Here is a 10,987-nt window from a genome sequence, read left to right as displayed (position 1 = left end):
TTGCGTTGGTGATCAACGACAGCAAAGTCTAGAGAAAAAAAAAAAAGAGGGAGTTGAGAAAATGAGCTCGGGAAAGAAAAGTCTAAAAAAAGAAAAGTAATACTGAGTAACGCTTTTTTTTTTTTATTATTTGTTGCAGGGGGACATTTGACATTATTAAATATCATCACTTTTTTTTTTATTTCTTTTTCTCTACACATCACTTTTCTATTTTGTTTATAAAAAGGCAAAGAGTAAAATAAAAAGGAAGAGAAAATTTTTTTTTATTTGTAAATTGTTTTAGGGGTTGAATGTCTTAGATGTCTTTAGAGCCTCGCCTTTATCATGTGGAACAACAAATACAGCATTTAAGTAAACAAGTCGGACTTCTCAAGCAGCTTATTACGACGGAGGTAACTGACCTCCGGAAAAACATGGAACAACAAGTGGCGGAGGTGAAGCAAGTGGTGATGTATCAAGATCGCCTCTATCAAGAGAGAATGTCGAAATTGGAAGTTCGCATTCAACAGCTATCGGAATTTTGTTTGCATTTGGCTCGTTCTACCGGGCATGTTTCCCCTTCAGTTGCACTGATTCCTACTGGTATGGTAGCTGCACCAGCTGAAGTTCGAACTCTGGAACAATTTACCGCCTCCGAAACCATAAATAGAAGGACGCCTGACGGCGATGAAAATGAAGAAGAGAATCAGAATGAGGAGATGAAAGATGTTAATGGAATAATAGAAACATATCAGGATCGTATCAATACAATATACGACTTTTACACGGTGTCAACAATTGATATTTTTCACCCTACGATGACGCTATCTCATTTTTCGCGTATGGTAAAAGACTGTCAGTTGTGCGGGCTTTCTCAAGGAACCTCTACCGAGTTGCTCTGGATGGCGGTGATGCGCTCATTGAACAAAAGGCATCACAAGCAGTTGGATAACGTCCAAAACCGCGGCATAACTTTGGGAAATCAGGTTTCTACTGAGCAAAGGAAAAAGCTTTTTGCCTTTCAACGCCTTGAGGCAATTCCAAAGGAATGGTTTGGAGAAGCTCTGTATATTCTTGCAATGGAGAAGCGTCGTTTACGACTGCTTCCGGATGGTAGTACGATTATTGATACAGTAAGCTCTTTAGATGAAAAACCGAAAGATATATTTCTTTCATTTTTGTTGTATCACATATTTCCATATGTTGATGCAGCCATAGAGGAAAAGCAACGTTCACAAGGTTTAGTTTTTCACCTTGGCTTAGGAATAAATGGTGAAGATAATAGTGGGTTTTTTTCTACGGTAAGCAATTTGATTCAATCATACAAAACGGATGCTGTTGCGTCTGTTGTAAAGGAATTTATTGGGCGGATCAAAGAAAGTTATAACAGCGCCATTAGGACTGCACAGGGATACCACAGCACTATGATGAACTTGGATGGCTTTGTTGAAGTCGCCCGTCGGCATTTATTGCTTCCGCTCATTCATAAGCCAGATTTGCGGCACATTTTTCTTTACTGTTGTGCTGTGGAAAAGGAAAAGCACCCAGAGACGGAGGAAGGAAATATTTCTGTGGGTACGTTTCTCCTTGCGTTATATCAGTTGGCAGATCGGATCTATGGTGATTCTCTTATGAGAAAAAAATTTCCTACTCCCGAAGCACGAATGAAAAGGCTTTTAGCCAAAATGTTTTTTCTGAGTTGACAAGTCAATATATATATATGTATATATTTGTCTATTGCCTCCGGAAATTCCTGCGTTTGTTTGTTGTTGTTGCTGTTTGTCTGTTTGTATTTCTGTAACATTTGAAAGTGTTTTTTTTTTTTTTTTTTTTTTTTGCTTTTATGAAATTTCATTTTGGGAATATCCGAACTACGTGGGAAAAGGAAAGGAGGCACAAGGTGCTCCAAGGTCAAATGGAGGGAGAAAGGACAATGAAAAAAAACAAGAAAGGGAGTGCGAGGGGCGACTGTGATGGAATGATATCTGTAGGTGCAAAGCGGTTGTTGGTTTCAGTGCAAGATAAGAATCGTCGTCAAAAGCATGGCAAATTCTTTGATGAGCTTCTTTTAGTGACCCAAAAGGCGAAGCGAAGTCCTCAGGTTATTAATATTCCTGGAAAAAATGAGGTTCCAGTACTGGCAGTTGGATATATCGCCCGTGCTATGGGCCTTAATTTATCCAATGTTGAGGTCTCATGTTTGGTGGAGATGGTGGAGGAAAAAGATTTAGCTTCTCGAGGTTTTGTGCCTGCAGACGCACTAAAAGAAGTAATTGTCGAGGCCCTCATGACGGGTATAATGGCTCCCCCAAAGGCGCCGGTGAAAGCTACACCCTCTCGAAAGAAAACCGCCTCTACTCTTCCCCCTGCAACTATAAAGCCGATTTCTGTCGTTCGTGATGGCGAAGAGGCAATATACGAGGCTTTTTGTGTGTTAGATTTGGGTAGGCGTGGTTACCTGGAGGCAGAGGAAATGCGGCATTTTTTGCGTATTGGAGGCGAACCATTTACAGAAGAGGAGGTGGAAGAGTTCATAACAGCCGCTGCTGACCCTGAAAATGGCCGTGTATACTATGAGGAATTTGCCGATGTACTTGCAAGAGAATAGACTCATGTAAAGGCAAAAGGGCGGAAGCCGTGTTTCTTTCTGTTTTTTTTTTTTTTTTTTTTTTTTTGCTTTTTCTCTGGTGTGTCTTTTGTCTTCTTTTTTTCCCGTGTCTAATTTCTTAAATCAGTTTCTCAGGGGGCTGAAGAGAGCGATGTGAAGGCAGACGGCTGCCCCGCCACCTCTCTTTTTCTCAGTTGGGCTTGGCAAGCGAGAACCTAGCCCTTTGAACCGTACTGTACTGTAATGAATACTTTTGTATTTTATGTCATTGATGCTGCTTCTTCTTGTGTTTGTATTTATGTGTATTTTTACCACCATCACTCCGGTAGCTTTCAGTGAAGTTTACTTATTAGCGAGATCATTTGTTTATTTGTGAGCTGCATAGAAAACTAATAAGCAAAAAAAAAAAAAAAAAGGGAGACGCTAAAAGAATACACGAAGCAGAAAAGAAAATTGTGTTGGGGAATATGATGCGACGCGTGCTTCGTGCCAAGGTCCTACATTTGCCAGGGGTGTCACGTCGTGCTGCGAGCTCCTTCACGGCTGGTGGCAGCAATGAAGGGTCACGTCGTCAAAATCGGGAGCGCACGTTGGAGACAAAATCATCCGCATTTCATGTTGGTAGTCGCGTGGCGAAGAGCGAGATGCATCGGACACCATCGAGTGATGTTACCCGAAAGAGCCATTTGAGGGCGGAGGAGAAGACAGGGGTGCTTTTCCCGGATGCCCAGACGCACGAATTGGATGAGATGGAGGTTGCGGATGAAAAAGAAACTCCCTTAATGGAGAACATACGGCAACAGAAAAGGCAAGAGTATGATGATGGTGATGACGATGGCGAAGAAGAAGTACGGGCGCCTCCAAACCTCAAAAGAAGATATGACTGTTACATTCGGCCAAAACGAGAGACAGTTGTTCTCACAAGCTCCTTTGCCAATCGTGTTTCAGCGGGGGCGGACATGGATGAGGATGACGAAATGGAGGATGACGTGACCAAGATCTACATGAGTCCGGCACTCTCCAAGGGATGTTGCGGTGAGGGTAGGGTGACCGGTGCGCGTGTTACTGAGGCTGATGAACGCGATGTACTCAGGACGGTTGAGACGCATGACGAGAACGCGATAGATGGCATGGAAGCTGGACAGGATAATGGGAACGAAGTGGAAAAAGAGGCAACTGAAAACAGCGAGGAGAAAGATGAATTTAAAAATGTGAAGAATCATTCGTTTTATGCAGATCTTTTTCGACGCATGGAGAAGAACGCCACACGTCACCGACCGCAAATTAAATCAGCTGGTCGTTATAACTTGGAGGCTGTAAATCTGTGCCTTCGACCTCTCCTTCAACTCACAGATTACCCGCTTACCATTGGTCAACTGCAGCAAATGGCACCGTTCATTTACTCGAACCTTTTGAGGCGTTCTCTCCCTGACCTGAAGGCATGTCGACGTCTTCACATTTATCGCTCTGCCGAAACAGATGTCATACTGGATTGGTCAATGGAGGATTTTCTTCGTCGACGCTATGAAAGTATTCACCTCTCATGGGAGCCGGTAAAAATTGTCATGATGCGCCTTGGCTGGAACCAGGAGCTGATGACAGATCGCGACTGCCTCTTGTACTTTTCAAAATTTCGGGACTACATCGAGCTGGCGGAACTGGAGCTGAGCGCGGGGGATGACAAACCAAAGGCTCTACCAATTGACGACGCCGAGCGAACGGCAGAACAGCGGCCTATCCCAGTTTCTAAACTTCTCATACGTCGCAAGGCGACGGAGGAAACGGAGCCATCCGTGACAGAGGCGATTCGGCTTATGGGAACACCTGCATTGTCAAAGCCTGCCAAATCACGAAAGGCCCACGTGCCTGAAAAAGACAGTGTGGAAGGGGCATTTGAACTTATCCAGCGCGAGGCGTCAAGTGTGGATGGTGATGAGAAGACGAAGCTGCAGCACGCTATTAATGCTGCACCTTCCTTGCGTCAGGCCAGTCATCCCTCTGGTCGCTGCGTAAAGGAGTTTTCAATTGGAAAGGAAAAGCATACCGTGATTTCTGAGGGGTCTCCGGCTGCCCCTGCGAGAATTGAAAGTCATCCGTTTGATGAAGGCCGTCGTGCATACACCCCCGAATCCTACGAGGCTCTTGCTAACGCATACCACAAGAGAAGGGTGGAGGCATCACAGATACGTCGTCGAATTTTGAACACAGACAGCATTGATCACGCCAGTGAGCTACAGGAGAAGCTTGCCGCGGCTCAGAGGGATCTTCCACGTTTGCGCGAGCAACTTGAAAAGATGAGGCAGCTGCGACGCTCAGAGAAGACTGATTCTCCGGGGAGATCACACAACTCTTTTTCCAACTCGGAGAAACATACTAATGAGAATGGGCCGTCAGATGAATTTGAAAACATGGAGTATGTGGACGATAAGATTTCAAGGGAGATGCAAAAAGGACAAAATGCTTCCATGACGTCACGCACTTTTACAGAATTGAACTCTGTGAAGCAGCAGCAGCAGCGGCAGCGCCAACAAGAAAAGGGACAAACTGAAAAAAACCTTGATGCCGCCGAAGATAAAATGAAGATTGAACCTGTGGATAATGCAGATGGATGCGAAGCTGAGAACAATAGTTCAGGAAATCGCGGCAACGCTTCACCTTCAGGGGAGATCGAATCACTGTCTTCGGCGGCGTTAATGTTAAGGCAGGAGATTGAGTCCTTGCAGGAAAAACGTCGCCATGAAGAGGAGGTCCTTCTAAAGAAGATGGAAGAAGCACTTGGCACACTGCTCAAGATTGAAGATACGATGAAACGTGTTTCACAGCGCGAGGCAAATGAGATAGAGCGAAAGAAATTGGAGATGCAGAAAAAAGAGGAAGCAGAAAAACGTATGAGGCGGGAGCAGGCAGAAGCACGGGCCCGTGCTTTGGAAGAGGAACTGCTGCGCAAACATGAAGAACGGGTAAAGATTCTCAGCCAACAGCGTGAGGAGGCTCGTAAGGCGCAGCGAGAGGCGGAGCTTGCGCTGGAGCGGCAAAAGCAGGCAGAGCAAGCCGCATTTGAGGCAGAGGCAGAACTGGAGCGAAAACTACAAGAGGCTAAGTCAAAAATATGGAATGAAGAAGAAAATGAGGAGCTGACATGTGGTGGTTCACTAACGCCGCAAGCAAAGACCGCAGGGCCACCAACAATTCATGCAGAACGGTCAACGGAGTGTGGAGCGTCAAGCAAACCGGTACAATCCGACACCAGTACCCATAATGCCAACGTCTCCAGTGAGCCATCATGCACACCGGAGCAGTACGACGGTCTTTGCCTTGGTGCAGAACGGCTGCGAAAAGAAATTACGGAGCTTGAACGTCAGATGGAAAACGAGGGGGATGAAGATGACATGACGCTGATGGCTGTTTTGGCAACATCGCGGTCGGATCTGGAGGAACTGGAGGATTTTATCCGCGTTGTACGTCGCAGAGAAGCTTGGGCTGCAGAGCGTGACCAAGCACGAAAAGAGGAAATGGAACGTCAGGAAAGGGGGCGAGGGAAGCACCCAAATGATTTACAAGAGAAGATTGCTGCCATTCGCTTTCAGATTCATCTCATGGAAAAAAGACTGCAGCATGCGACTGAACGAAACATCATCACTAAACTTGAGCAGGGGATCATTAACAGCAGACGCGAGATAAGCCGGCTGCGAGTTGAACAGGATCGACTGCGGCGATCTGGGCATCACGCGGATGCTGGTGGCATTTGCATTCCATCTTCCATAAGTATTGCAGAGACGTTGGCGCAGGAAGAAGCCAAGAATGCGGAGGTGATTTCGGAAGAATCTGAGCATATCGCGGAAGAGGTCAATGCTGCCCATACACAAGGCACGGGCGACGCGTATGAAAATAGAACGACGAATGTGGAAGACGAGGATGAGGCTGATCAGCCCGAGTCTGTTAATGATACCGAGGATGCCGTTACAGGAGAGGAATACGATGAAAACGAATACGCCGAAGATAACTCTCTCAACGGTCAAGTTAAGACACTGGAAGATGGCCAAAAAGAGTTACAGCGGTTAACAGGACGGATGGAGAGCATATTGGATGACATCAAGCACCTTGAAGAAAATATTGCTTTGCAGGAGGGCGCAGAGGATGCCGAGGTGACTGCCGCATCACTTTCCGAGCTGCAAAAGAAGCTCCAGCAACTCCTGGAAATGCGTGATGCCATTAAGATTCGGACGGAGCAACTGGCTTTGGAGGACTCTGCACCCAAAAGCATTTCTGTTTCGCGAGCTCCTGCAGCCATAGAAACGGAAGCCGCAAACAAATTGAAAAAGACGACGACGATGACTGCAGCTACCAGACGGCCCAAAGTTCTTGCACCGTTGTCCAACCGGCCTGTGTCGAGCCACGCCAGCCGTGCCGAGGAAGAGGTGCTTCGTTTCGAGCACCACACCAGGGAGAACTACCAGCACGCCTCCCAGCGTGGAACGCCAGCTGCGCGTAGGATGCGAAAGGTTGCCAAAGGGAAGAAGGCCCGACGATAGAGCCAACAAATATGGTAAATGACTGAATAAGCGATAGATACGTATGCATATATACACGGTTTATTCAAAATACACCCAGATGATTGGAAGAGCACACGCACATAGAAAAATAAATAAATAAATAAAATTATCCCACGAAATTGTGGAGAATGAAGGTTTAAAGGCATATAAATACAAAAGTTTATAAATATGTGCACGCATAGAGGAAAGAAATAGTTTTCCGTTGTTTTTTTTTTTTTTTTTTTTTTTTTTTGCGTGTGGGCGTGGGTGTTTGTCCGATGATGGTTGTGCAATTCACAAGCAAGCAATGCTGCAGTCAAAAAGACGGACGGAATGCCAAGTTGATCATAAATTGCATTACAGACATACATGCATGCATAGAAGATATAAATGAATCAGGGAGAGAGAGGTGAGGTTCAAGGTCAACAAGGAAATAATTTTGCTGCATAGAAGGAAAACAAAATAAATAATAATAATGAGAAGAGCAGTTGCCCGAACCCCATTACCCTTAAGTATCGTTTGTTTGGGCACTGTTTTTGTCATTGGCTTATTAGTTGTTGGTTTTTTATTGTTGTTATTTTTGCGGCAATTGGAAAACGGAATGGATCCAACACTCCCTGGATCCTTTATTCCAGATGTTTCTTTTTTTTTCCTAATTGCTGCTTGCTGGGGTATGCGCGTGTTCTCCCCATTTTTTTCTTTTTTTTTTTTTTTTAATTTTAATATGACATGTGTGCACATGCACGTACATCTATGGAGTTTTGAGGGAATATGATTGGCATTAACAGTGTGATGAGGATTTGCAATTATTTTTCCCCCATTCTTTATTATTATTATTATTTATTTATTATTATTACGAGGAAAATACGAGAGACGAAGGGCAGGAATTAACTGGACATATATCTCATTTTTCACATTAGCACACAATGTTTCATTTAAGTTTCACTCGGCGCAAAAATCCCGTTATCTTCAAGCAGGGGCAGGGTATGTTCTCACACCAACTGAAACGTCTGCTGCAGAAGAAGGCGATTCACCGATACAACTGGGATCCTCTCCCAATGTACGACCCACGCAAACTAGTGCACGCGAATCGCCGTGTTGACCCGGAGACATGGCAGGAGGTGTACGATCCACACTGGGATGAGCGTGCGCACCTGGTACCAGATCAGGTGTATTATCACATCCCTGTTCCACCCGAGTACAAGGACGCCTATTGGTGGAGAGATCTTCAGGCACGCCGCGTGCAGTGTCCCGTGGAGTGGGTGAGTCATCGGATGTACAACAAGGGCGATCGGCAGCGCTACGATTTCCAGGACCTGTCGTTTCGGAAAAAGTTTGAGTATTCCTACGAGGAGGTAGTAAAGAATGCGAAAGATATGCGGAGCTGAGAAGGCCCCAAAAAATACAAAAAAAGAGAACTGAATGGGGTTACAGCTTGTGTTTCTCCTTTTTCTCTCTCTCCTTCCTTCCTCTGTATGTGTCTGTTTTATATTATTATTATTTCTCTTATTTTTGTTTCCCTTGCTTTAATTATGGTGTGAGCGCTGCTCCTCCGCAGGGTGGAGAGAGCCGTCACGACAACAAGCAAAAAAAAAAAGGCCGGAAGGAAGAAACGCCAATGATCCCCAGTGTGAACTTGGACAGTGCAATTGCGAGGCTGAAGGAAAAGAAACTGCCGGACAGCCGAGTAGGGGATGGGGTGCCGGGCTGTTTTTCTCCGCGGCCCACCCACACACGGAGTTGCAGCGTGACAAGCGTCCCACAGGAATTGGACAAAAATGTCACTGAGTTACATGGGCAGGTTGTAGACACCGCGGAGACCCAACCCGAATGGAAACCTGAGAGGTTTTCTTCATCCAACGTCGACAAGAGTTGTTCTGTGCTTAAGAAACAAGGCCTCGTGCCGGATGACTTTTATCGCACTACAGCATCACCCTCCATGTTGTCTGCGTTTGCGGATTCGGAGGGCCATGAACACCATCCCTGTCATTCTTTGCCTAAGGCAACTTTGATTGCTCATCAGAAAGCGCGGAGCTCTTCTGCTACTCTTCGACATGTGTATGCCACAGCAATTTTTGACGACGAGGGTACTGGAAGAACGAGTTCTACAGGATCTTCCGGAGCCACAGATGTCGCGTCTACTTCTGAGAAGTTTGCGCTGCGTGAAATATATGTATCGGGAAAGCCATGGCGACGTGTTGCGGATGCTTACCCCAAATACTTCCGACGTGCCGCTTTGAACATATCAGCTCTTGTGACAAGCAGTTCCGGGGAACATGTTGCCATAGGTGACTGTTCTGGTCGCGTTTTGTTGATGCGTCGCACAAATCAGCAAAGACAACAACAATTAGAAGGCGACAAAAGAGCCTCTGACGAGGGAAAGAGAGGTAGGCTTCAGTATACAAATAAAAATAATTCACACATACAAGGATCTTATGAGTTTTCCGTGGGGCGTAAGGCCTACACCTCCGTCATAGATCCACTGAACAGTGTGGAGGTGACTCCATGCATTCAAGCTCTTTGCTTTTTACCCCAAGTTGGTCCAACCACGTACCTGCTCATGGCGAACGAGAAAATGCCAAAGCTGTTCAAGGTGGTTGAGGTGCGAGAGTCTCCTTTGCCTTTTTCGGCAGTGAATCACATTGGAGAGAAGAATTTTGCCTCACTGACGTTGAACCCACTCGATGTTAGGAGGACGACTGCAATGAAGCAAGTGACTCGTTACGCCCTGAATCATGAGTACAACATCAATTCGCTATGTCCACTGGTGGATAGTGCGCAGTTTTACTCCGCTGATGACCTCACAGTGAAGTTGTGGTGCATTGAACACCCGGACACATCTATAGAAACGTATAGTATAAAACCCCCCTTTGAGGAGGAGGTTCAAGAGACGATATTTTGTATTCGTTGTTTTCCTCACGAGCCGTTTCTACTTTTTATTGCAACAACTGCCGGGACCGTTCGTGTGCTTGACATTCGCCAAAGACTCAAATTATTTCATCAAACGCCATTGGTGTTTAAGAATACATATTTTGATGAGGACACATCTTTTAGCAGCCCACTCACTGACTGTGCGCTTAGTCCCTGTGGGAGGTTTGTGGTTGGACGTGATGTCATGAGTGTTTGTCTATGGGACGTCCGTCGCGATTCCCACTACGGCCGATTTGCAAAATCGGTAACTTCACCACTCCATGAAGAAGAAGAGCAGGATGTGTTGCAGCGATGGGAATTGTACCCACATCTTCGTCGAGACATGGAACAGCTCCTTCAAGGGGATATCATTGAAAAGTTTAGTGTACAATTTTTGAACGGTCGTGAGGTGTGCACAGGTGGTTTTTCCAAAACGTTGTATGTTCTCGATATTCTGAAGGATTCTGTTGCTCCTAGCGACAAAAGGAAGCGTACGCCTCGGTGTAGTAATGGACAGGCATTTCAGTTACCGCAGTTAGATGGGGCAAATGCAGACGCACTTTTTGGTTCTCTGCGCCCGATTGCGATGGACGACGTGCGGTTTTCAGCCAACGAAGACACGGATGCGCTTTTCAGTAACACTGTGACTCAGCTTTCACAGCCTTTGACATCCATGAATGGAGATTGTTCTCTTCTGACATCCTCTGGCCAGGCCATTTTTCAGTTAGCATATAGAAACGTTTATCTTTAAACGCCTTTGATAGCAAAAGAAGCAACACATTTACCACATATATATATGGATGTAAATATATATTTATATCTCACAGATGTGTTACAATTGTGGCGCTTCTGTACATTCGGACTGTTAGAAGTTAAAACCTTGTGTTAACCGTGTTCTCTTTTTTTTTTTTTTCTTTTTTTTCTATTCCCAAAGAATCAAAAGAAGAAAAAGAAAAAG

The 10,987-nt window shown here is 45.5% G+C and overlaps 5 protein-coding genes across 5 annotated transcripts, besides 10 other annotated features; all 5 read left to right on the top strand.

Annotated features, from left to right (window-relative positions):
* Positions 1 to 7,211: a sequence feature (heterozygous, non-Esmeraldo-like haplotype).
* Positions 300 to 1,682, top strand: Tc00.1047053506577.170 (hypothetical protein, conserved; the record flags this gene model as incomplete). The annotated part of the gene is made up of 1 exon (XM_811800.1): positions 300 to 1,682. The coding sequence occupies one exon, from the start codon at positions 300 to 302 to the stop codon at positions 1,680 to 1,682; it is 1,383 nt and encodes a 460-aa protein (XP_816893.1).
* Positions 1,793 to 1,816: a microsatellite.
* Tc00.1047053506577.160 (hypothetical protein, conserved) lies at positions 1,823 to 2,587 on the top strand (the record flags this gene model as incomplete). Its single annotated transcript, XM_811799.1, has 1 exon — positions 1,823 to 2,587. The coding sequence occupies one exon, from the start codon at positions 1,823 to 1,825 to the stop codon at positions 2,585 to 2,587; it is 765 nt and encodes a 254-aa protein (XP_816892.1).
* Positions 2,620 to 2,661: a microsatellite.
* Tc00.1047053506577.150 (hypothetical protein, conserved) lies at positions 3,055 to 7,119 on the top strand (the record flags this gene model as incomplete). The annotated part of the gene is made up of 1 exon (XM_811798.1): positions 3,055 to 7,119. One exon carries the CDS (start codon positions 3,055 to 3,057, stop codon positions 7,117 to 7,119), a length of 4,065 nt encoding a protein of 1,354 aa, XP_816891.1.
* Positions 7,212 to 7,735: a sequence feature (areas merged during assembly that could not be assigned to a particular haplotype. This can correspond to areas where the two haplotypes were merged or to regions with more than two copies in the genome that were merged during assembly.).
* Positions 7,225 to 7,250: a sequence feature (AT_rich).
* Positions 7,346 to 7,372: a microsatellite.
* Positions 7,736 to 10,987: part of a sequence feature (heterozygous, non-Esmeraldo-like haplotype) that runs on past the window's edge.
* Positions 7,811 to 7,834: a microsatellite.
* Positions 7,944 to 7,975: a microsatellite.
* Tc00.1047053506577.140 (hypothetical protein, conserved) lies at positions 8,046 to 8,507 on the top strand (the record flags this gene model as incomplete). The annotated part of the gene is made up of 1 exon (XM_811797.1): positions 8,046 to 8,507. The coding sequence occupies one exon, from the start codon at positions 8,046 to 8,048 to the stop codon at positions 8,505 to 8,507; it is 462 nt and encodes a 153-aa protein (XP_816890.1).
* Tc00.1047053506577.130 (protein phosphatase 2A regulatory subunit, putative) lies at positions 8,738 to 10,780 on the top strand (the record flags this gene model as incomplete). The annotated part of the gene is made up of 1 exon (XM_811796.1): positions 8,738 to 10,780. The coding sequence occupies one exon, from the start codon at positions 8,738 to 8,740 to the stop codon at positions 10,778 to 10,780; it is 2,043 nt and encodes a 680-aa protein (XP_816889.1).
* Positions 10,924 to 10,951: a microsatellite.

The sequence above is a fragment of the Trypanosoma cruzi genome, genomic scaffold, assembly GCF_000209065.1.
Source record: "Trypanosoma cruzi strain CL Brener 1047053516637 genomic scaffold, whole genome shotgun sequence".
NCBI classification, from domain to species: Eukaryota; Euglenozoa; class Kinetoplastea; order Trypanosomatida; family Trypanosomatidae; genus Trypanosoma; species Trypanosoma cruzi.
The sequence above is the reverse complement of the archived record's forward strand: the minus strand, read 5'-3'. Positions and strand labels throughout refer to the sequence as shown.